Here is a 25659-nt window from a genome sequence, read left to right on the forward strand (position 1 = left end):
CTACCCAGGGCAACAGCTTGAGGCTCTGTCTCAAAAAAAAAAAAAAAACAATATTTGCATTTGTTAGGTAAAATCCCTGTTGTAGTTGTGTCACACCCAGAACTAATTTACTTTTCTTTCCAATTAACCACTACCGACACTATGTAAAGCAAAATAAAGCTACATTACCACAACTCTAAAAGAATAAACGCATAAATGTCTGGGAATATAAATATGCCTGACTTCTACATTGCTTAGTGATCTTCTGTTTTGTTTGTTTGTTTTTGGAGACAGAGTCTTACTGTCACCCTCACTAGAGTGCTGTGGCATCAGGGCTCACAACAACCTCAACCTCTTGGGCTCAAGCGATCCTCTTGCCTCAGCCTCCTGTGGAGTTGGGACTACAAGGCATCCTCCACAACACCTGGCTAATCGTTCTAGTTTTAGTAGAGACGGGGTCTTGGTCTTGCTCAGGCTGGTCTCAAACTCCTCAAGCAGTCCACCACCCCCCCACTTGGCCTCCCAGAGTGTGGAATTACAGGCATAAGCCACCGTGCCAGGTCTAACTGATTTACTTAAATTCCTAAAGGTTCATATTTCATTCAGCTTTTATATTTGCCATTACATCTAATAACCTTCTGTGACATATAATAGGTATATAATATCTATTTAATGACTGAAAATTTGCCACCCATTTTATAGATATAACTGGAAAGTGATATCTAGCTTGAGGTAGTTACAGCTGACTGTGTAGAGGATTAGAGAAATTTAGTAGTCCTATTTAACCCCAGTAGACTTTCCATAGCCCCTAACATCTGTGCTAGATGTAACTTATACTTTCACATGAGGCTACTACTATGACCTTTATGTTATATAAACATGACTCATTCCAAGCCACAACTGTCTACAACTCAAAGCCACCTTACTACCTGTGAGCTAGGTAATTAATAGATCTTGATACAGAATTAGAATTAGACAGGACTACTTTTAGGAATACTGCATGGTTTTTGACACTTAATGCTGGAGTGCTGGGTACTAAAGTGTGTGAGATCTCCTATGATTATACTTTGTTTTCATGACATATAGTTTACGGTTTTATAAAAGTAAATACAGAGTATTATAATTTCCCATATGCAGAAGAAAGCATCTGATAATATCCCCCATCACTTCAGGGTTGGGTATTTTGAGAATTTCTATTCCAACTATGTGCTTCAAAGTATAAAAACACTAAAAATTTGAAATTATGTAAGTAACTGTAGTTGCAAAAGATTATAAAGACTATATTGTCCAAGTTTCCTATTCAACACATGGAGAAAAGCTTTGAACTTTACCAAGGGCGACAAAGTGAGGCTCTGTCTCAAAAAAAACCCCAAAAAACAAAAAAACACTGCCTTTTAAAGGAAAGAGAAAGCCAGGGCCCACATGCCAAATTACCATATTCTGCAGCAGGCATCCTCAAACTGCGGCCTGCCTAGGACATTTATCTGGCCCGTTGGGTGTTTTTGCCACTGCTGCCTGTCCTGCTTAGCAGCTGACTGGTCCTGAGACCTGCAGTCAATGGTCTGAGGGACAGTGAACTGGCCCCCTGTTTAAAAAGTTTGAGGACCCCTGCTCTGTGGTCTTGAAATAGAGAAACTAAAAGATCCTTACTAAAACTAATCTTCTCTGACCTTCTGACCTTTTAAAATAGTGATTTAGAGAGATTAATTTGATTTTTTTTTTTTTTTTGAGACAGTGTCTCACTCTGTCGCCCAGGTTAGAGTGCTGTGGTGTTAGCCTACCTTGCAGCAACCTCAAACTCCTGGACTCCAGCAAATCTCCTGCCTCAGCCTCTCAAGTAGCTGAGACTATAAATGGCTGCCACAAAACCTGGCTAATTTTTCTATTTTCAGTAGAGATGGGGGTCTCTCTTGTGCTCCAGCTTGTCTCGAACTCTTGAGCTCCTCCTGTCTTGGCCTCCAGAGTACTAGGATTACAACAGGGGTGAGCCACCACACCCAGCCTTAATTTATGAATCTTAAAAGATGGATAAGATTATTGGTTACCAATAAAAATCATTCCAAAGTAGTATGTATGGCTTGTGTTGCATCTGTTTCCTCTATCACCTGATGATTTAATTTGTCCTCACAGTGCTGTTTACTATTTATTACCTGTACTCCCACTCCCATTCTTTATTAAATCTCCAGAACAGTGACCTTCCCTTCTTTACCTAGTACCACAAACGGTTCTAAGCACAAGGTGAGCACTCAAGTTTTTATTAAATGGATAAGAATTGTGCATACATTATACAAAGCATGTATCACTGTTAATTGAAGACATGTAACTGGAAGCATTAAAAAACAAGGATTTTGGTGTTTTTGAATTTATTACTATGAGACAGATAAATCTAAAACTTATTTTGTTTCAACAGAATACCTATAAAAAACAAGTTCCCTTTAACCATTTAATACTATGATGTCATTACTCATCTTTAGAAATACATTCCTAATCTCTACGGTGAGAAAATAGGACCTCACAGAGAGAAAAAAAAAATTTTTTTTTTTGTAGTTTTTGGCCAGGGCTGGCTTAGAACCTGCCACCTCCAGTAAATGGGGCCAGTGCCCTACATCTTTGAGCCACAGGTGCTACCCCACAAAGAGAAAATTCTTAATCACCAACTTAATCATGCTATAAGGGGAGATCAATAACACATGACATTTCAGGCTACAAATTTACTATGTCCAATTATATTTTACTATTATTAAAACTTTTAATCTTCTAAAGTGAATTTCTAAATCAAGTCATTTCTGGAGGCATTAATAACAGATTCTGTAAAATATTTTCCCAGAATGTGTTTGTTCTATTGAATAAAAATCTATGGGATGTCAAAGGTGTCATCCATCCACCAAAAAAAAAAAAAAAAAAAAGGCATGAGGGTGTACAAGGTGAGAAATGCTGAAGAACAATTTCACAAGAGTTTTAAAACACACCATCTGTAAGGTGTGGGATAGAGTACAGTGTTTTAAGGTCACAGAGCTCTTCTTTTTACAGAACATGTCAGATTAGATTTCTGTGGCATGCTTTGTGATATGAAGGATGAGAGCTGAGAAAACGCTGGATAATCCCGGGCAAAGCCTCCAGGTCACATTGACTGAACTACAGCAAGTTTTATTTGGTTCATAGTGGCCTACATGTATTTTTCTCAAATGGCTGTTAATTAGCATCCAGTTGGCACGTGTACTGAGCATCTACTTTTATAAAAGCTAAGTATTTTCTCCCCTACAAGCTAGAGGTATGACAATAAATAAAACTACAAACTTTGACCCTCATGGAGTCTTTGTTCTAATGATACACAGTAATTCTAGAGTATCTTAATTGCTTGACAAGTCCAGGAATCTCATACCAAGGTGACAATCCTTCTGATAACATTTTGTTCTCTCTCAAATTTTCTGTCCTTTTAAATATGAAGACCACCTTGAACCTCCTCCCATGTACTCCATTTTAGTACATTTTAGTCAAGCTGATTATAATGAGCCATGAAATATTACCAAAGTACATTATAATGAAAATTAATGTTTCCAAAAGTATAATGGAGGTTCTTTTCATGCCACTATAGATGGGGCAGAGAAGCAACCCTTTTTAAAAAAATTTAAATCTTCAGTGTCTGGTATTTTTTAAATGATCACTTGTTAACAGTAGATCCCCTTCTACATGCTCTGTATCTGCCAAGACTACAGCCAACTAACTCAACCTCAACTAATATGCAGAAGTCGTTCACTCAGTCATGCCCTCATTTCAAAATCAGGTGAGTAAACAGTCTACTGTACATATTTTTCCTTAACTGGATTCAAAAGATTCTTTCAAACCAATGCTAACTGCCAAATAATTCTCTTAGTAAAGAGGAAACGCACAATAACCATACATTTGATGCCGTACAGTTGAGCCACAGGTTTGCTTTTGTACGCAGGCAATAACTTACTAAGAAAAAATACAAAATACAATGGATGATGAAAGAAAAATCCAAAAAGTCAAGAGGAGTGCAGAAAAATGAAACTAATGATAAGGTCTTTTCAATCTTGGCTACAAACTTATCAATGAATAATCTGTGGATCTCTAAACAAACTTACCTCCTCCTCCTATCCTAAAACAGCCTATTGTCTCAGCCAAAGAGATTAAACATGTTCCTAGCTCTCAACAAATTATTCCCCCTGGAGAAATAAAGCCCAAACAATTTAGCTGCAAGCTAATCTGTATTTGGTTAAACCCTACTGAAAAGGTGTATCAAAAATACAAATATATATTACCTAGAGCTGTGAAATGGTTTTTTGACCTCTACCCAGCTGTGAAGTTACCATGTTTATATCTCCTTCACCAGTTACTATTGAATTGTAATTGTGTTTGTAAATGCCTATGAAGGCAGGGACGTTGTCTCATCTTCTACTCAAAATGAAGCCAACTACCAAAACACATAAACTCCTGGTACAGTACAGTCATTGAGCAAATGTTAAACATTAAGTGGCATGTGAAACTCATTTACAGTTTCATACTGTTCATGCTATATTACAAAAGGATAGGCTGAAGTAGATTAGTTCCTCCTTATCTACAGGGGATGTGTTCCTAAATTCCCAATGGATGTCTGAAACCACAGATAGTATACTATATTGTGTTCAGTACTATATATTTTTTTCTACAAATGCATATTTACAATAGTTTACTTTATAAATTAGGTACAGTAAGAGATTAACTGATAAAGCAGTTATGACAATACACTGTAATAAAATTTTCATGAATCTAGTCTTTGTCTCAAAATTTGAAAACCCACAAATTGGAGATCATGTGGGCTTTATGTGGAAGGAGTATATTACTGACTCCTTATCCCAATCCTGGGATAAGCTTGATAGCTTTTATAAGTTGAGCATGTCAAATCCAAAATTTGAAATGCCTTAAAATCAAACTTTTGATTGTCCACATTCAAAGGAAATGCTCATAGGAACATTTCAGATTTTTTAATTTGGGATGTTCACATTTAAAGTTAACACAAATATTCCAAAACCAAATGCTGAAACAATTGTGGTCCCAAGCATTTTGGATGAGGGCTACTCAACCTATTTCTCCCATTACACGTAATAGTTTGGAAGTCTAATTTAAATCAGCTTGCTGTAAATTTCTAAATAGTGTGGCTACCCTATTTTGTCTAGTGGTGGTTCCTTTTAAGTTGCTATGTTTTGATTTGACCTTATCTTTCTGACTAACCAACAGATTTTAACTTTTTAAAACCAAATGTAGTACTGATGCTTTGGGGTAGGCGGGGAACCATACTAATTGCTCAGGAATTAGGATATATGCTTTTACGTTTTGCTTAACCCAAAAGTCCATTAAATCAAACATCAAAGCAAATGTACTAATTAGAAATAACAAGATTGCAATGACTTTGAGGGCTACAGGTCAAAGAGCCAAGGATTTTTATTTTTATCCTTTTAAAATACCAAATTATAAACATTTACACTTTTCAAGTTTTCCACATTTTATCCTCATGAAAAATATGCAGCTTCATAGGTGGCAGATACTAGAATGAATATGCTAAAATGAACGTAAGCACTTGGAAGTACTCTATTTTACTATAGCAGACTATGTTCCACTAGGTATAACATCAACAAACATGTATTTGGTGTATTATGATTCCGAAATGAGGATGTTCTAAGTACTATTAACTTTCTCTGCACTGATAGGAGGATATAATTTAAAAGTAGCCCCACTGTCTGAAGAACATTTAAATAGAATACAATCTGAATGAAACTATGGTACAAAAGTAGAACAAACTCCAGTGATTCCCCACCCACCCCCCCCAGAGCAGGTGCTATATAGCCCTTAAAGCTAGTTGAAAAGGTTCTCCCACCATAAAGAAACCACTGATGAAGTTGGTTTCTGAAAAGTTTCAACAGGTTTAAGTGCAAATAAAGGGCTGGGGCAATTGAGGAATGAACAGGACAATATTAAAAATCAATAGGCAGGAAGGACCTTGGGTAATTTGGGTAGGTATAGGTCATTTAGATGTAACCAAATCTTGAAATATGTTCAAGACAATTCCTTTAGGTACATGAACTCCTTCTCTATAACCAACCTTCTCGAGCATTTTCTCCTGTATTCACATTTCTTTTATCTCTACCATCTCAACACTGTCTCAAAAGACCAGTGTTTCTCAAATCCTAACACAGTTCTAGTTTTTATACTGACAATACATCTGCAAGTAAATAGTACATGAAATATGTGTATAAACCCTAAACTTATTTTAATGAAATCCTTACTGTATGATAGCAGTATGAGAATACAGAAAACAGGTTTTTTTTTTTTTTTAGCATAAGCCCATGTATGGTGCTATTTTTAAGGTCTGTATCAAATCATGAAGAAAAAGATACATTAAGCTAATGAAAGACATTTTGAGCAGCAATTGTGGCATTAAAATTTATTAGTTCTCAGCTTCAAAAATGTTCATAAAGTATTTCTTAAATATCATACATTCTTAAATCTCCAATGAACACCCAATAAAAATACAAAAGATCAGTGAAATTTATTTAAATTGTAATGACAAAGCCAAATAAAAATGCTCAACAGCATATCATGGGCCCCAAATTTACTAACGTCAAACAAAAGGCAGCAACTATATTATTATGGGAAGAACATCTGTCACTAAGCCCAAGTGACAGCATAAAGCAATTACTGGCTTCCCTACTTACCATCTTCCTTTTCCTTTCTGCAATCTGCTCTTCTGATTCCATTTCTACTTCATTACTAATGGGAGTTTTTTCTTCTATATCATCAATAAAATCTGGTTCCTGAAAGATAGAGGTGACTTTATAGAAATTAACTACTCTATCTTTAAGGACAATTAAACTGTTTAAATATCTTTTAATTACAACCAATTCAACACACAAAAAGTACACATGTACTTAAATTCATTTAAGAAATTTAAAATTGGTTTCCTAATATAAGAAACTTCAAACTCATGCAATCAAATAACTGCTTTTTAAAGGTTTTTTTTTTTTTTTTTTGGAGACAAGAGTCTTAAGCTGTTGCACTGGGTAGAGTGCCATGGCATAGCTCACAGGAACATGGCAACTCTGGGGCTCAAGGGATCCTCTTGCCTAATATTTTCTATTTTTAGTAGATGGGTCTCACACGTTTGCTCAGGCTGGTCTTAAAACTTGTGAGCTCAAGCAATCCACCAGCCTCAGCCTCCCAAGAGGCTGAGTTTACAGGTGTGAGCCACTGTGCCTGGCCACTTTTTAAAGGTCTTGTCAATAAAGCTCTCATCAGTAAAGCGCCTACAACATCAAACATGATAGGCAGCATCACCTTATGTTTATGTTCTTCCTGAAATAAATATAAATTATTTCACAAAATCTGGAAGTAACAAAAGCTCAATAAATTTTTGTTCAATTAAAACCTTAAGGAAATTATTCCTAGATCATAGGGACTGGAGATGAGCAAAGCCTTAATTTTCACACTTAAAGCTCCCTTATAAATTTGTTTTGTTTAGAGGACACACAATATTTCTTAGTAGAGCAGAAGTATAGGCAAAACTCTTCCCTGAAAATTAGCTGTGTGTAGTGAGTTTTCTCTTAAAAACTGTATTTGCTATTATCTGACACCTTTGAGAAATAAAAAATATATATAAACACAGGTAGTCTTATTCTTGTTTATTTTTTAGAGACAGGGTCTTTCTTGCTCTGTTAACCTAGGCTTGAATGCAGTGGCATCATCATAGCTCAGTGGATCTTCAAACTCCTGAGCTCAAGCAGTCCTCCTGCCTCAGCCTCACAAGTAGCTGGGACTACAGGTGTGTACTACTATACCTGCCTCATGTCCAGATATTTAAGGAAAGAAAATTTTATGGCTTAAGACTTTAATAAGAACACTTACCATGAACATAGGAAAAGTGCCACTTGGAAAATATTTTTAAATTACCAGTTTAAGGCAGGGCGTGGTGGCTCACACCTGTGATCCTAGGACTCTGGGAGGCAGAGGTGTGTGGATTGCCTGAGCTCAGGAGTTGGAGACCAGCCGGAGCAAGAGAGAGAGACTCTGTCTAAAAATAGCCAGGCGTTGTGGTGGGTGCCCATAGTCCCAGCTACTTGGGAGGCTAAGGTAAGAGAATTATTTGAGCCCCAGAGTTGGAGGTTGCTTTACACTGTAATACCACGGCACTCTACCTAGGGTAACAAAATGAGACTCTGTCTTAAAATTACTCACTCTTAGGAAAATCTTATCTTCACTTCTGCAAAAATTTATTGGCTGAGCTGTTTCTTTTCTTTCCTTTTTTTTTGAGACAGAGTTTTACTATGTCACCCTCGGTAGAGTGCCATGGCATCACAGTTCACAGCAACCTCAAACTCTTGGGCTTTAGTGATTCTCTTGCCTGAGCCTCCCAAGTAGCTGGGACTACAGTCACCCACCACAACGCCCAGCTATTTTTTGTTGCAGTTGTCGTTGTTTAGCTGGCCTAGGCTGTGTTCAAACCTACCAGCCTTAGTGTATGTGGCTGACGCCATAACCACTGTGCTACAGGTGCTAAGCCTGGCTGAGCTGTTTCTTAATAACTCAATGGACTGGGTGAGTTGGCTCACACCTGTAATCCTAGCACTCTGGGAGGCTGAGGAGGTAGGACTGCTTGAGCTCAGGAGTTTAAAATCAGTCTGAGCAAGACCCTGTCTCTACGAAAAATAGAAAAATTAGCTGGGTGTTGTCACAAGTGCCTATAGTCCCAGCTACTGAGGAGGCTGAGACGAGGATAGATTACATGAGCCCAGGAGTTTGAGTTTCCAGTGAACTATGACGACACTTTTGTACCCAGGGTGACAGAGAGAGACTGTCCCAAAAATAATAAAATAATAATTCAACAAATTCTAGCATAATCTGTATTTTACACCTATAAATATATTTCATTAAATAACAAAATGAACTTAAAACTTTTAAACAATTATAAAGAAGTTGAAATTATTTTACTTCATTTAATTTCATCAACAATCAGAGTGCAGTACCTGATTATTTGATACTGATAGTCTCAGTGGAGAAAGCTTTCTCTGTTTAGTTTCTGGGCTCTTTATTTTGTTGGTGGTTCCTTCACAATCCAAAGTAATGTTCTGATTTTGTGTATCTTTCTCCTTTGAAATATCTTTCTCTTTTTTTCCTTTTTTCCTTCGGGTCTCATAACCACTATTTATGTTTTCCGTGGATTCCGAACTACGTTTTAGAACAGGGCACTCCGGGTTTTCTTTGAGGCATGCACAGTCCACCTTGTACTTACTGAAAAGAGAAGCAGTTAAATATTTATTTAAGGTATAAAACAAAACTGGAAATTTTCTAATCCACTTAAAACTACAACTCCATAGAATTATATACTATTATTAATTGCAAGCAATACATACTTTTCACTAGTTTATATTCCTCGTAACTATCAGAAATTTTATTTTCTCATAAAAACAATGCAATAATTAAATATTTCTTTCTTTTTTTTTTTTTTAGAGACAGTCTCACTCTGTTGCTCTCAGTAGAGTGCTGTGGCATCACACCTCACAGCAACCTCCAGCTCTTGGGCTTAGGCGATTTCTCTTGCCTCAGCCTCCCCAGTAGCTGGGACTACAGACGCCCACCCTAATCTCTGGCTATTTTTTGTTGCAGTTTGGCTGGGGCTGGGTTTGAACCCGCCACCCTCGGTATATGGGGCTGGTGCCCTACTCACTGAGCCACAGGCGCTGCCCTAAATATTTAATTTCTGACCAGATACAGGTTCCTTATAGGAAATGCTTTGGAACAGAAGTGTTTTGGTTTTTTTAATATTTGTATATACATAATGAAATATTTTGGGGATGGAACCAAAGTCCAAACACAAAATTCACATGTTTCATAGACACCTTATACACATAGCCTAAAAGTAATTTTTATACAATATTTTTAATAATTTAGTGCATGAAATAAAGTTTTGACTGCAACCTATAACAGGAGGTCAGGTATGGAATTTTCTATTTGTGACATGCCAATGCTCAGAAGTTTATAATTTTGAAGCAGTTGGATTTCAGATTAGGGATGTTCAACCTCTAATAGAAGAAAAAGCCCCCAAAATTAAATCTCTTCAGTCTTTTAAAGTATAATGTGTGGATTTACACAAAATAATGTTATAGCAAAAGCCATAATTACTTCAATAGTCCCAGAGTTATAAAATACCTGAAATTTGACCTAAATCAGCAGTGGGTCGTGACCCCTTTGTAACAATGAAAATACATCATGGCATTAGGAAGGTTGAGAACCACTGACCTAAATAATAAATGCTGGGTAAAAATAAATGCCAAATTATAACTAGCCTGTTTTATATAAGGAATGATTTCAATAATCAGGTTAGTGGCTTGACGCCTGTGGCTCAAGTGGCTAAGGTACCAGCCACATACACCTAAGGTGGCAGGTTCGAATCCAGCCTGGGGCCTGCCAAACAACAATGATGGTTGCAACCAAAATAGCTGGGCGTTGTGGCGGGTGCCTGTGGTCCCAGCTACTTGGGAGGCGGAGGCAGGAGACTCGCTTGAGCCCAGAATTTGGAGGTTGCTGTGAGCTGTGATGCCATGGCACTCTACCCAGGGGGACAGCTTGAGGCTCTGTCTCAAAAAAAATCAGGTTTCTGTAAAAACATACTTTTATAAAATTTAATGTTTCCTTTTGCCCCGCCCCTTCAAAGTGGTCCCTCTTTCCATTGGAAGGGTGAAAAATAATTGCACTCCCATCTTCACAGTAATGATAACTATTATTCCCATTTGGCAGATGAAATTAAAAGCTCAGTAAGGGTCATTATCTTGTCCAGAATCACACATTAATAATTGCGGTAAGGATGGTATTTACAAACAGGAATGAACTCTAAAGCTCACAGACTTCATTTCCATATTTCTCAACATTCTGCCCCCTCTTAATCTCTACCACTACTACTAAAATTAGTTCCATCTCTAGAATACAGACTAAATGCCCAAATCTGAGTTAAAGATTAAGAACAATTAATTTTTTTTTCTAAAATAAAGGTCTGATACCCCCAACTAATTCACTTTTAACAATGCTAGCAAGATGCAAATTCAAACTGCCTAATTCTGTGAATAAGGGGGAGAACTTAAACATTTATGTTTAACATTCCACCTCCCAAATTAGGTGTTAACCAACACTATCTTGACACTTTCTAGATGTTTTCTTTGATTCTAAGACAACAGAACTACATATAATGATGGCAATAGCTTGTGTTTATTAACCATTCTAGATGAATATTAATATTCCTATTATACTTGAGTTAATGTGGCAGAAAGAGATGAAGAAATTGGTCTGTACTTACATAGCTAGTAAGTGAGCAAGCTAGCATTTGAAACCAAATTATAAAAAGCTTAAATTAACCTCTTTGGTCTTTCAAAGCAATAAGCAAAACTACATTATGATAAAATATCCAGGGCAGGGAAATGCCTATATATACCTCATGCCTATAATGCTAGCACTCTGGGAGGGCGAGGTGGGTGAACTGCCCGAGCTCTGGAGTTTGAGACCAGCGTGAGCCAGAGCAAGACCCTTTCTCTAAAAATAGCCCTGTGTTGTGGTGGGCACGTATAGTCCCAGCTACTTGGGAGGCTGAGGCAAGAGGATTGCTTGAGTCCATCCCATCTGCCAAATGGGAATAACAGTTATCATTACTGTGAAGATGGGAGTGCACAGTTTGAGGTTGCTGTGAGTGAGGACACCACGACACTCTACTGAGGGCAACAAAGTGAGACTCCATCTCAAAAATATTAAATTAAGAGTAAAATAAAATCTCCATCATCTTAAGAAGAAAAGCTTATATCCTACTCCAGCACTGTAGAGATGCATACTGAAGGAAGTGGGATTTCACTGAGAGAAACATAATGGATGTTTAAAACACTACATTTTTAAAAAAAACCACACAAAAATTAAAAATACAAAGTATTAAGAAATGAACTGGCATTGCTTGTAGCCCAATTTTACAAAGAGGTGGTCAACACATAGAGAATATTTTGTAGATATTCTGTAAAATCTTGTAGTGAATATTTTGTAAATGTACATTTAGCTATAATTTCCAATTTTCCCTATGTATGGCAACTTCAGGGGTGATTTTTGGGAGGGGACTCAAATAATTAAAGAAACACTGTAAATAAAAATATAAAAACACACCAGTCCATACAGACTAGCATCAAATTTTACAGTTTTACAGTAAAAGAGTAAGAAACTAAATTGCTTGGGAATGTAAACTAGTACAAGACTCTCTGGAGACTAATTCATACCCACAAACTGGTAAAAACTGAGGCTGTGTATGTTCTACAATCCAGCAATTCCACTTGTACATCCCAACAATGAGGAGAACACGTACACATGCACATATGTCCAAAAAGCCATAGGCTCTTTTATTAAATGAATGTAAAGATCCATCAGTAGTGGAATAGTGCCACAGCAATGAAAATAGATGAGCTGGAGCTACACATAACAGTGTAACTTAATTTCATGCGATGAATGAGAAAGGATGAATGCATAAGAATGTAATGGGTTATATATAAAGTTTAAACATATACAATATTATAGATAATATTTGTCAACATATACAGACATAATAAAATGTTAAAGAAATGTTAACATATTAAAGATAGATCAGTGAGGACAAAACAAGAAATAAAGAAGTTAGTGAAGGAGGGAAGGGCAGAGATGCAATCTGGCTGCTAAACGTAAGGAACTTACTGAATAATGTTTTATTTCTAATTTGGGAAGAACATGGCATTTGTATTATTTTTATCCTTACGTGTTTTAAAATTTAAACAAGTATAGTTGACCATTGAATAACTTTTGTCTTAAAATTTAAAAAAATTTAGAAAATATGCAATGCTTTCTCAATAAATATATTAGAAAATTTTTTTGTAGATCAGCAATTTGAAAGAACTCAAATATGCCTAAAAATACTGAAAAAATTCAGAGAAAGTTAAATATGTCATGAATGCATAAAATGTATGTAGATACTAGTCTATTTTATCACTACCATAAGATACAAATTTATTACAAAGTTACAATCTATCAAAACTTACATTCTTTTAGACCATACTGCCATTCACAGTCAAAAGAAATTTAAACAAACATAAAGATGCAGTTTTAAATCATAACTGCATCCATTAACTATAGTATATAATATATATTATAATCATTTTGAAGCCACCTCCTGCTTAAAATGCCATGTGACATTAATCATCTCCCTATGAGCAATAAAATTATCTATTGTAGTAAAAAGGGATGTCTCATGGTTCTGACACATTTTTCATGTTTAGTACAATATAGTAAATTTAGAGTTAACAGTCCAAGGGCCCTCAAACTTTTTAAACAGGGGGCCAGTTCACTGTCCCTCAGACCACTGGAGGGTCAGACTGAGGGCCCCGGGATGAGTTGGCTGCTAAGCAGGACAGGCAGCAGTGGCAAAAACACACAGCAGGCCAGATAAATGTCCTCGGCAGGCCACATGTGGCCCGCGGGCTCAGTTTGAGGATTCCTGGACACCGTGGAACCTATATGAAGTGTCACTAGTGATGCAGGAAGTGCTCCCAAAAAGCAAAGTCATAACACTATGAGAAAAAGTTGAATTGCTTGATAGATACCGTAGATTGCCTGTCAACTCAAGATAAATGAATACAGCATATGTACCCTGTAAAAAAAAAGAAAATCTATAGAGCTGTTGCTGCAGCTATGCCCAAAAGTGTGAAAAATCTTACACTTTTTACAAAGTACCTTTTCATCTTAATACTGCAGCTTTTATGTGGGTGTGTGATGGCTATATATGAAAGGTATATCTATACATTCTAATGATTTGAGAAAACATGAAGTCATTAAATGATAAAGCAGTAAAGCTGGGGAATTTAGTCCAGCAAAGGATGGTTTGATAATTTTAGAAAGGGGTTTGACTTAAAAAAATGTCAAGATAATAGGGTAAGCAAATTCCAATGATCAAGAGGCAGATGAATTTCTAGACATCATTAAGAAAAATCACTGATGGTGCGGCGCCTATGGCTCAAGAGGCTAAGGTGCCAGCCACATACACCTGAGCTGGTGGGTTCGAATCCAGCCCAGGCCCGCCAAACAACAATGATGGCTGCAACCAAAAAACAGCCGGGTGTTGTGGAGGGTGCCTGTCGTCCCAGCTACTTGGGAGGTGGAGGTAGGAGACTCGCTTGAGCCCAGGAGATGGAGGTTGCTGTGAGCTGTGATGCCATAGCACCCTACACCCAGGGCGACAGCTTGAGGCTCTGTCTCAAAAAAAAAAAAAAAGAAAAATCACTGAGGAGAAAGAATATCGGCCTGGACAGGCTTTTAATGCAAATGAAATTACCCTATTTTGCAAAAAAATTAGTAAGGAAGAGACGTGAGCACCAGACTTAAAGGATGGAAAGGATAGGCTAATTCTACTATTTTATGCAAATGCAGTCAGGTTTATGATCAGGTCTTCTCTCATCTACAGAGTTTTTAACCATTGAACCTTCAAAGGAAACGATAAATATCAGCTGCCAGTTTTTTGGTTGTACAAAAAGAAGGCCTGGACTTCAAGAATTGTTTTTCTGAATTGTTTCCATCAGTGCTTTGTCACTGAAGTAGGTATAAGTATTTTACTAGTAAGGAGCTGCCTTTTAAAACTCTTTTGATATTGGACAATGCTCCTGGCTACCCAGAACCCCATGAGTTCAACACCAACGGCACTAAAGTGCCCTAAGTGCCCTACTTGTTCTCAAACACAACATTTATAATTGATCCTCTAGGGTCTAAAACTCTTAAGGCTTGTTACACATGATTTATGTAAAGGACTGTCAACCCTATGAAGAGAACCCCCCCAAAAAACAATATGACAGCCTGGAAGGTTGAAGATACCATAACTATTACAGAAAAAGCTATGAAAGCAATCAAGCCCAAAACATTAAATCTGTGCTGAAGAAAACTGTCCAGATGGTGTACATGACTTCTTTTGATTTACAAGAGCCAATCAAGGAAATCTAGAAAAGAGATTATGAAAAGGCAGAATGATCCACTTCCACTTAGTAAATAGTATATATACTTTCTCTTCTTCATTTTCAGACAGTATCTTGGTTTGCTGCCCAGACTAGAGTACAGAGGCACAATCAGAGCTCACTGCAACCTGAAACTCAAGCAATCCTCTTGGCTCAGCCTCCCCAGTAGCTGAGAAGGTGCATGCCACCACAATTGCCTAATTATTAATATTATTTTTTTTTTCCCAAGCTGTTCTCAATCTCCTGGCCTCAAGCCATCCTCCCACCTTAGTCTGCCAAAGTCCTAGAATTATAGGTGTAAGCCACCATACTCAGCCCCCTTTGTGATTTTCTTAATACCATTTTCTTTCCTCTAGTTTATTATAAGAAAATATAAATAATACATATAAGATAAAAATATGTATTATTTATTAGCAAGGCTTCTAGTCAACAATACACTATTAAATACACATTTGGGGAGCCAAAAGTGATACATGGATTTTTGACTGGACAAGAAGTTGACACCCCTAACCTCTGTGCTATTCAAGGATCTACTGTACTCAGAATTAATATTTGTTTTTTCCCAGTGTTCCACAACAGTAGTTCTCAGATTTTCTTTGCAATATCTCCAACAAATCCTTTCAATTTATACTGTAAAGAAAATTTGACAAAATCTCTTGCTTTGCGGGACTAAAGAAAAATCATTCATGGGTGGCACCTGTGGCTCAGTGGGTAGGGCACCGGCCCCATATACCAAGGGTGGCAAGTTCAAACCTGGCCCCAGCCAAATTGCAACAACAAAAAACAGCCAGGTGTTGTGGTGGGCACCTGTAGTCCCAGCTACTCAGGAGGCTGAGGCAAGAGAATCGCCTAAGCTCAGGAGTTGGAGTTGCTGTGAGCTGTATGATGCCACAGCACTCTACCAAGGGGGATAAAGTGAGACTGTCTCTACAAAAAAAAAAGAAAAATCATTCATATTAACCAAATAAACTATATGACTAAAATTGCATCCCCTACAAACATAGGAAAAAGAAGAAAAAAATCTTACAAACAAGTTTTGTGTTATATGGCTGAATTAAGATTACTATAATTACTTGTGAACATTTATACTACAATAATAATTAGGAAAATTTATAAAATAAGCAACAATTATATAATGGGGGCTTATATCAAAATGCTTATTTTCAAGTAGTTTTAATTCTCATGATAAATAAAAATAATAAGCTATAAAAGTAATAACCAAGGCCATCAAGGAACTATTTTAAATAACAGATGACATATTTACAGACTTGAACTTACCAATTCCCATAGTCAAAATCAAAGGCAATAGTAATTTCAGTTCCTTTAGGAATACTTTGTATAGAATAAATATAAAGATGTATGGTTCCATCTTCAATTTCATGTCTCACCTGTAAGTTAAAAGAATAATTTAGCATTTCTGTAAATTACTTCCTATGAGACTTAGTACAATAAATCAGGTAACAGCTGGGAAGATTTTTCAAACATTTACTGTTGCCCGCTATAGCTTCCCATTTGGCATCCAAAAAATAAATATATTTTGTTAATTATCATCTTTCACCTTTAAGTATCTCTAAAATTGGAAGTCTTACAAGTGACGGCATCTTTGATGAATGTAGTAATGGTACAGCCAATACTGCACTTTTCTATGACAGACAATGTTCTAGATATTTTATGTGCATTTTAATTCCTTTAGTCCACCTTTTTAGAAATAAAACTGAAGCACAAATAAAATTACAAAGCTAGTAAGTCACAGAGAAGGCACAAATCTACTAAATCTGGTTCTAAAACCTAGGCTCTTAGCTGTAACATTATATAATTTAAAAAATTAAAAATGTTTATGTTGGCATATAAAAAGTAAAACCAACATTACGTTATAGTCTACACTAAAATACAATTTTACAAAAATTTTTGAAGTAGCACACAAAGATTTTAGCCTTGTCATCTAATTTAATCAAATCATAGCACATATCTGAATCATAAATAGACTCAGGATAAACAGAAAAAAGCCTCTTGAATATCTCCTCTTGTAAGAAACATCACAATTTCTTCAATGTGCAAAATGCTTTTTAGGAATTAACAGCCAAAATCATCTGAATTTTCACAACAGAGAGATGTTGGGTAGTACAAAACCCATCAGCAGTTGATAAACCTTTTAGTTTGCCAGACTTTTGTGCTTAATACTTACACTGCACACACCCCCATGCCCTACCTTCTCAAAATATTTCTATAACTTTACCTCTGCATTGGGTGTACAAGAACGCCTGATGAATCGAGCCTCATTCCCAAAAGTCCTTGCATCGACACACATTTCCAGCCCATGAAATTTAGAGTAGAATAAAACAAAAGGGTATGGTCTACAAAGAAGGAAATATTATAAGCTATACACATTTTAGTATAATAATCTCCTGTTATTCTTCAGAGGCAAATTGATGAAGAAACTTAAGAACACACAGTCTCACAAACTTCTAAAAGACCCAAAGTAAAGAAGTCAAGATTTGAATATAGGCAATCTGATTCCAGATCCCACTCTAAACTTATGCTAGTTTATGCTAATGAAACATTTACCTGCACCTATAGCCTTATCTAAATCAAAGGCAATTAACTGAAGATAGAAATTCAAATTTTCAAAGAAAGATAAAAAGAAAGTGACTACTGCTTTCATGAAGTTATAATCTGATTTTTTTTTTTTTTTTTTGAGACAGAGTCTCAAGCTGTCACCCTGGGTAGTGTCATGGTATCATAGTTCACAGCAACCTCCAACTCTTGGGCTTAAGCAATCCTCTTGCCTCAGTTTTTCTATTTGAAGTAGAGATGGTGGGGGTGTGTGTCTCACTTTTTGCTCAAGCTGATCTCCAGCCAGTGAGCTCAGGCAATCCACCTGCCTCAGCCTCCCAGATGAGAAGCGTGCTTGAGGCCAGGCGTTCAAGACCAGCCTGGGCAACGTGATAAGACTCTATCTCGACAATATATATTTTAAAAAAATTAGCCAGCCATGGTGTTACTTGTACTCCTAGGTACTCAGGATGTTGAGGCAGGAAGATCACTTGTGCCCAGGAGCTCGAGGTTACAGTGACCTATGATAGCACTTCTGCACTCCAGCCTACGTGACAGAGCCTGACTCTGTCTTCAGGAAAAAAAAAAAAAACAAGAGGAAGAGGTTTTGCCTATGATCAACATGGTCTTTTCAGGTTCTAGCTATTACTTAATGAGGAATTAAACATAGATCTCGGATAGAAAGGTTCCTTGTAATCTCAGGTAATCAGAGTTTCTGACTAATATCCTATACCTACAACCTATTAAGTTGCTGATTTCTTTTTTAAGTAGACTGTTTTAGGATTTTCAGCAAGACAGACGTAGGCAAGAAATTAAGAAATATATCTTTGCATTTTTAAATAATTTTATAGTTTATCATAGTTCAAAAGTTATTATTAGTCACTATTCAATCACACTACAGTTTTAAGTACTGAAATGAACATAAAGAAAAACAAAGTACATACAATCAGACATCTGGGGAAAACAGACAGAAATTCAGTATTTACCTATAGAAAATGAAGATGGGAAAATAAAGAAATATACCTTTTAAAGAAATATCCATTTGCTTCAAACTGGTCTCGCAGCATAAACTTCCCTCTGTATTCAATTATAAGTGCATCAGGAGGCAAATCTTTTGCAGATTTCAGAATTTTCTTATTCTTTTGTATATGGCTCTAAAATCAGAGTAAATGTTGAGATTAACTAAACCTGGTTACTTTCAGACTAACTACAAATACACGTAGTATAAAAAGGGTTTTATTTTACTATTTTTTGACAAATGACATATTTACCTCTACAGGAGGTTTGAAGAGCAAATTGTTGGTATTCAAATCTGATTTATTCATCTCTTTTTTGTCATTTCCACTGCCTAATCTCAGAGCTATTCTTTGTGCCTCTCTCTGAACACCCTCACTATACTGGTTATTGTTTGCCTCCTCATAGCGATCCATCCATGCTTTGATTTTTGTCTCCCATCCAAAATTTGAACCATCAGATGAAGGGTCAATCTCTGGAGCTGAACCCTAAAATCACAGAAAACTCAGCATTAATATCTGGACTTAAGTATTTACACACACTCATATGAAACATTAATGACCATCTATATAAACAACATAGTACAAACCACAAATAACGTTTGGTTTCCTAAGTTGGTTCTAATGAAAATACCACAAATTAGTAGCCTAGTACATTTTTATACTGCATGCCAAATATGAATTAGAAAACCAAAGGAAGCTAGCTGAGTTAAGTAGGAACAGCAGAAATTCAAGCTTCACTGTTACTTCTGTAGCCAAATGGAAGAAATCAATAAAACTGTAAATACAGGCAGTTCCTAGGTTATGAATGACATAGTCCTGAGAACATCTTTAAGTCAGATTTATATCTAACTGGAATCCCTGATGAACAGCACATATGTAGTAATAACAGTAACAATACTATAATGGCTCACTTGTAGTAATAATGCAAGTGTACTACCATAATAGTAATACTACTCCTGTTCTATAATAGTAAGTTACAGAAACTATTGCACTCTTTTAATTCAAACAGAACATAAAACAAACTCATACAAAAAGTTTAGATAGGAGATAGGAGAAATTTCTAAAATGAATATTAAAGGTCAGCACTCAATTGATGTTTTATCAACACTTAGCTAATGGAGATGTTACACTTTTTTTGATTTTCTAACCAAATCAATAAACTTTCCATTTTAATAATTGATCTGCTATTCTCACCATTATTCTCACTTTATCTTTTATAATTGTTCCAGTAGTCCAGTGACTGAAGCCTAAAGCTTTCCCAGTAAATGATGGTGTCTAGTCTTTTTCTCAATGATTAATTACTTCTACTTTTGTTTTAACTGTAATCACTTTTCTCTTCACTGCAGGCTCACCTGGACTTGCAGTAGACTTTCACTTTGGAGATATAGTTATAAGATTCACAAAATGAAATAAAAAAGTTAAGAAGAAAGTGTTGCTGTACCTAAGTGACCAGAATTCCAACTATGCACAAGAGCACATTTTCAAGTTCTAAATGTGATTCTGCATCCATGTGTGTAGTACAGTACAGTAGTACTGGAGATGGAGAATGCAGTGATCAATGAATTTCAAATTACCTACACACATTACATATTGCTTATATACCCTCCCCCTTTGATTAATGTTTTAACAGTGTTAATAAATTACAAGAGTAGTATATTAATCTAGTTGGAATTATGTAAGGTCCTACATTTCTGGTAAAGATAAAAAGCAATGAAATGGCACACATTAAGATATGGATAAACAACCACTTAGAATGATCCTAAGTAACTCACAATTGATAATAACGCCTTAATTTACCTTAACTCTTGATGACTTCCTAGATCCTTCACGAAAGGCCTAAAATAAATATGGAATTTGAGTAAGTTTTTTTAAAAAACTGTGTATAATTAATATTTAACAATTAATCAGTTTGTTGAAGCTTTTTAACTGTGGTGTCATTACAAAACTTTGGAAATAACCAGTAAGCCAATATTAGGACTAAATTTATGTAATTAAAGGTATCTACTAGAATAATATTATTTTTTAAAAAGAATGTAGGTAGGCACAGTGTCGTACACCTTGTAGTCCCAGCTACTCATGAAACTAAGGAAGATCAGCCTAAGAGTTCAAAGTTATAAAGTACTATGATTGTGCCAATGAATAGCCAATGTACTACAGCCCAGGCAATAAAGTGAGATCCTTTCCCTTTAAAAAATAAACAAACAGAATGCTAACTATGTAGAACATAAAAATCTGTATATAACATGAAGCCAAGACAAAAATTTCTAAGTATTGTGTGTTCAATATTATAACAATGGGAAAATGTTTATGACAGAGATTAAGGAGGTATTAAAATATAATTTTGTTGAAGTGATGAGACATGCTTTGGGAAGGGATAAAATAATGTTATTAATTCTCGAATCAACTAGCAAATAATAGTTAAACACTTAATAGATCTTAAGAAATGAGAACTATGGTAAATAGAGCTATATTTATCCAATAAATATGTACTGAGAGCCCATTAATGTTTCAGATTATGAAAGAGGCAGTTAAGACTTCATTTCTCGGCTCGGCGCCTATAGCTCAACCGGCTAAGGCGCCAGCCACGTACACCTAAGGTGGCGGGTTCGAATCCCCAGCCCGGACCCGCCAAACAACAATGACGGCTGCAACCAAAAAAAAAAAAAATAGCCAGGCGTTGTGGCGGGCGCCTGTAGTCCCAGCTACTTGGGAGGTGGAGGCAGGAGACTCGCTTGAGCCCAGGAGTTGGAGGTTGCTGTGAGCTGTAATGCCATGGCACTCTACCCAGGGGGACAGCTTGAGGCTCCGTCTCAAAAAAAAAAAAAAAAAAAAAAAAAAAGACTTCATTTCTCTCCCTCTCAACTCCCCTAAAAGTGTAAATGTTCCACGTAGAGAGACTAACAGGCAAAAACCTAGAGCTAAAAATACAGATCCAAATATATTTAAGCGCTAAATTTTACATAGACAATGTTAGAAGACAGCAGGATTTTTTTTTAAAGAGGAGGCAAAGACCCTTTATGTAAAATATGAAGAAAAAAAAGTAGGCAAGTAAAAGCCATATAATGTTGCTAGTACAAAAAACTATGCAGGAAGGCACAAGAAAGGAATTATGTCAAATTCAAGAAAAACTTATATACCACTTTTACCTACTGGAAAGATACTTATTTAAAAAATTACATTTTGCCTTCTTTGCCTACTTGCCCTGGCAATGGAGGCCTATTCATTGTCTATGGCGATGGCATTCTGCTCTGTAAACTTTCTTACTCTGTAGGCCTTTCTCTTCCTCAGTAAACTTAGTTCCATGCTTGCCTTAAAAAAATAGAAAATTAAATTAGAAGTATTAAATAAAAAGTCAAATTTTGGCCAGGTGCAGTAGCTCACACTAGTAATTGAAGCACTCTGAGACTGAAGTGAGTGGATTGCTTGAGCTCAAAAGTTCAAGACCAGCGTATATTAAAAAAAAAAAAAAACAGCACACTGTACTCCATGCCTGTATTAATGTACACAGCTATGATTTAATAAAAAAAAAGAAAGAAAGATGTTCAAGACCAGCCTGAGCAAGAGTGAGACCCTGTTTCTACTAAAAATAGAAAAATTAGGTGGGCATCATGGTAAAGGCTTGTAGCCCCACAACTCAGGAAGCTGAGGCAAGAGGATCACTTGAAGTTGCGGTAAGCTAGGCTGATGCCATGGCACCCTACCTACCCAGAGTGACAGTGAGACTCTATCTCAAAAGAAAAAAAAAAAAGAAAAGAAAGAAAAGTCAGATTTTTATAATTCTGACTTAAATACCATATGCTTTTCACTATAAATGAACAATCCCTAGAATATTTCTGTGTAGAGAGATAAGAATGACATTCATAGGAAATTTGATAACCAAATGCAGAACAGAATGAAAAGGGAAGAGGATAAAGAGAAATCAAAGATCATAAAAAGATATTATTATATTACTACAAGGTAGTAAGGGCTCAGGGTAATGTTGCAATAGCCAAAAGAAGGCGAAAAAAGTCTATCAGGTCAATTACAGCGGCTCACACCTGTAATCCTAGCACTCTGGGAGGCCGAATCAGGAGGACGGCTTAAGGCCAGGAGTTCAAGACCAGCCAGAGCAAGAACAAGACTCTGTCTCTACAGAAAACAGAAAGATTAGTTGGGGATAATGGTGTGTGCCTGGAGGCCTGTAATCTCAGCTCTTTAGGCTGAGCCAGGAGAATCACTTGAGCCTGCAGTGGGCTATGACTATACCACTACACTCTACGTGGGTAATAGAGTGAGAGCCTGTCTCAAAAGAAAAGAAACGAAATATCAAAAATGCATTTCAGGGCTTGGAGCCCGAAGCTTAATGATTAGTGTGCCAGCCACATACACCAGAGCTGGCGGATTCAAACCTGGCCCAACTACAACAACAAAAAAAATAGCTGGGCATTGTGGTGGGCGCTTGTCATCCCAGCTACTTGGGAGGCTGAGGCAAGAGAATCACATGAGTTCCAGAGTTTGAGGTTGCTGTGATGCCACAGAACTCTATCAAGGGCAACATAGTGAGACTGTCTCAAAAAAAAAGAAGGGTGGCGCCTGTGGCTCAAAGGATTAGGGTGCTGGCCCCATATGCCGGAGGTGGCAGGTTCAAACCCAGCCCCGGCCAAAAACTACAAAAAAAATAAAAAATATATTTCAGGGGCAGGGCATGGGGGCTCATGCCTATACTGTCAAGACCAGTCTGAGCTAGAGTGAGACTCGTCTCTAAAAACAGCTGGGCATCGTGGCAGGTGCCTGTAGTCCCAGCTACTCAGGAGGTTAAAATAAGAGAATTGCTTGAGCTCAAGAATTTGAGGTGCTATGAGCTATGATGCCACATCACTCTACCAACAGTGACAAAGTTAGACTCTGTCAAAAACAAACAAACAAAAACATTTTAGCCATACTCGCTCAGTAGTAGGTCACACCTATAATCCTAGCACTCTGGGAGGCTGAGACAGGTGGATTACTTGGGCTCAGGAGTTTGAGACCAGCCTGAACAAAACTGCTACTCCCATCTCTACTGAGAACAGAAAAACTAGCTGGGCATTAAGGTGGGCATTCTACCCAGGGCAACAGCCTGTGGCTCTGTCTCAAAAAAAAAAAAGCCTGGTTGTGGCAGGCACCTGTAGTCCCAGCTACTCAGGAGGCTAAGGCTCCATCACCTAAGCCCAGGAGTTGGAGGTTGCTGTGAGCTGTGATATCACAGTACTCTACCGAGGGCAACAAAGTGAGACTCTGTCTCCAAAAAAAAAAAAAAAAAAAATTTTTTTTTTGGTAGAGATAAGGTCTTGTTATGTTGCTTAGGCTGGTCTTGAACTCCTTGCCTAAGACAATGAATGCTCCTATCTTAGCCTTCCAAAGTGCTGCGATTACAGAAATGAGCCTCTATTCTCAGGCCTTGCCAAGTATTATTAACTTCTAACAGAGAAAATATCTTTCTTTTGAAATACAAAGCAATATTCTAAAATAAATATGACATAAAGACCCAAGATTGATTCATTTGAAATACAAAAATCATTCTAGCCATAGAAAATGGAGAATCTATGCTTTGTTCAAAAAACAGATTCAAATGAAACCAAATGACCTAAAACAGAAATATGCAAGGATAAAATTTCCATGTAACTTTTATATAACAATCAAAAAAGAAATCAAAATTTAAAAGCAGCAGAACCAGGTACATGCCTATAATCCTAGCACTCTGGAAGGCTGAGATGGATGGATTGCTTGAGCTCAGAAGTTCAAGACAAGCCTGTACAAGGGCAAAACCCTGTCTCTAAAAATATCCAGGCGTTGTGGTGGGCACCTATAGTCCCAGCTACTTGGGAGGCTGAGGCCAGAGAATAACTTGAGCCCAAGAGTTTGAGGTTGCTATGAGCTATCACACCATGGCACTCTATACAGAGGGCAACAAAGTAAGACTGTCTCAAAAAAAAAAAAAAAATTTAAAAGCCAAAGTCAACATCAATATGTGAGTTCCTAAGTTGTAAAAAGCATGCAACAATCTCTGTATAAAATACAATCTACCAGAAATAAGGAAAATAAACATTAAACGAGGCAAAATGTGCTTAGGTGGCAAGTGTCGATTATTGGACACTTGATAGGATGCAAAGAAAGAAATTCATGTTTCTTTGGTAAGAGAGAAGCAAATGGTAGAAGAGAAGCAAATTTTATGGTGGAAGTTGTGCTTGAAATGGGCCTCAAAATATACAGCAGGAGTTCAAAAAATAAAAATAAAGAATATTCCAAATGGTGAAGAAACAGCATAAACAAAGATTACATATTCACAAAGTCCAAGTAGAATGTAGTTAATAGTAACTTGTCCAGAATGGATAAAATACAATTAAACAAGTAACAGAAAAGCAGAAGGACATAAATATGATGACTGCTAAATAGTCAAAGGGGAATGAAATTAGAATATTAAAATGTAGTTAAAAGTACATACTGCCTACTAAATAACAAAGTATCATAGGAATTAGTCAAAGATTTTAAAAAGCCTTAATTTCATAAGTAGGTAAAATTTTAGTCTATAATACCTATATTGCCATTTATGAAAAGTGTTTTTTACCTTATATGACAAATTTATGTGGGAAGAAAAAAAAATCTATGGGCTGGATACAGTAGCTCACATTTGTAATCCTAGCACTCTGAAAGTATAAGGTGGGTGGATTGCCTGAGCTCAGAAGTTTGAGACCAGCTTGAGCCAGAGGGATATCTCGTCTCTAAAAAAAAAATAGCTGGGCATTGTGGTGGGTGCCTGTCGTCCCAGCAACTTGGGAGGCTGAGGCAAGAGAATCACTTGAGCCCAAGAGTTTGAGGTTGCTCTGAGCTGTGACACTATAGCACTCTACAAAGGGCAACAAAGTGAGACTGTCTCAAAAACGAAAACAAAAAATCTATGTGGTAAGAAATTCAACAAATATGTAGCCTTATTAAAATGATTAAATATCATTGTTTTTTACCTGTTAACAATTTATTAAAATTTTAGAACTGTTATTTCTGTTTTCTTTTTTTTTTTTTTTTTTTTTTTTTTTTTTTGAAAGAAAGAAGGC

General features: G+C 36.6%; 1 protein-coding gene across 7 annotated transcripts in view; it reads right to left on the bottom strand.

Annotated features, from left to right (window-relative positions):
* Window positions 1-25659, bottom strand: part of KMT2E (lysine methyltransferase 2E) — a 103789-nt gene that overhangs the window by 14859 nt on the left and 63271 nt on the right. For all 7 annotated transcript variants that reach the window (XM_012812224.2, XM_023518737.1, XM_023518711.1 and 4 more), the window contains 7 exons: window positions 20390-20428; window positions 18848-19078; window positions 18600-18730; window positions 17260-17377; window positions 16302-16411; window positions 8997-9261; window positions 6693-6791 (listed from right to left, as the gene is read on the bottom strand). In XM_012812224.2, coding sequence (XP_012667678.1) covers window positions 6693-6791; window positions 8997-9261; window positions 16302-16411; window positions 17260-17377; window positions 18600-18730; window positions 18848-19078; window positions 20390-20428 — 993 coding nt within the window. The remainder of the gene's footprint in view (window positions 1-6692; window positions 6792-8996; window positions 9262-16301; window positions 16412-17259; window positions 17378-18599; window positions 18731-18847; window positions 19079-20389; window positions 20429-25659) is intronic.

The sequence above is a fragment of the Otolemur garnettii genome, unplaced genomic scaffold (assembly GCF_000181295.1).
Source record: "Otolemur garnettii isolate 467f Iridium unplaced genomic scaffold, OtoGar3 scaffold00005, whole genome shotgun sequence".
Classification (NCBI taxonomy): Eukaryota; Metazoa; Chordata; class Mammalia; order Primates; family Galagidae; genus Otolemur; species Otolemur garnettii.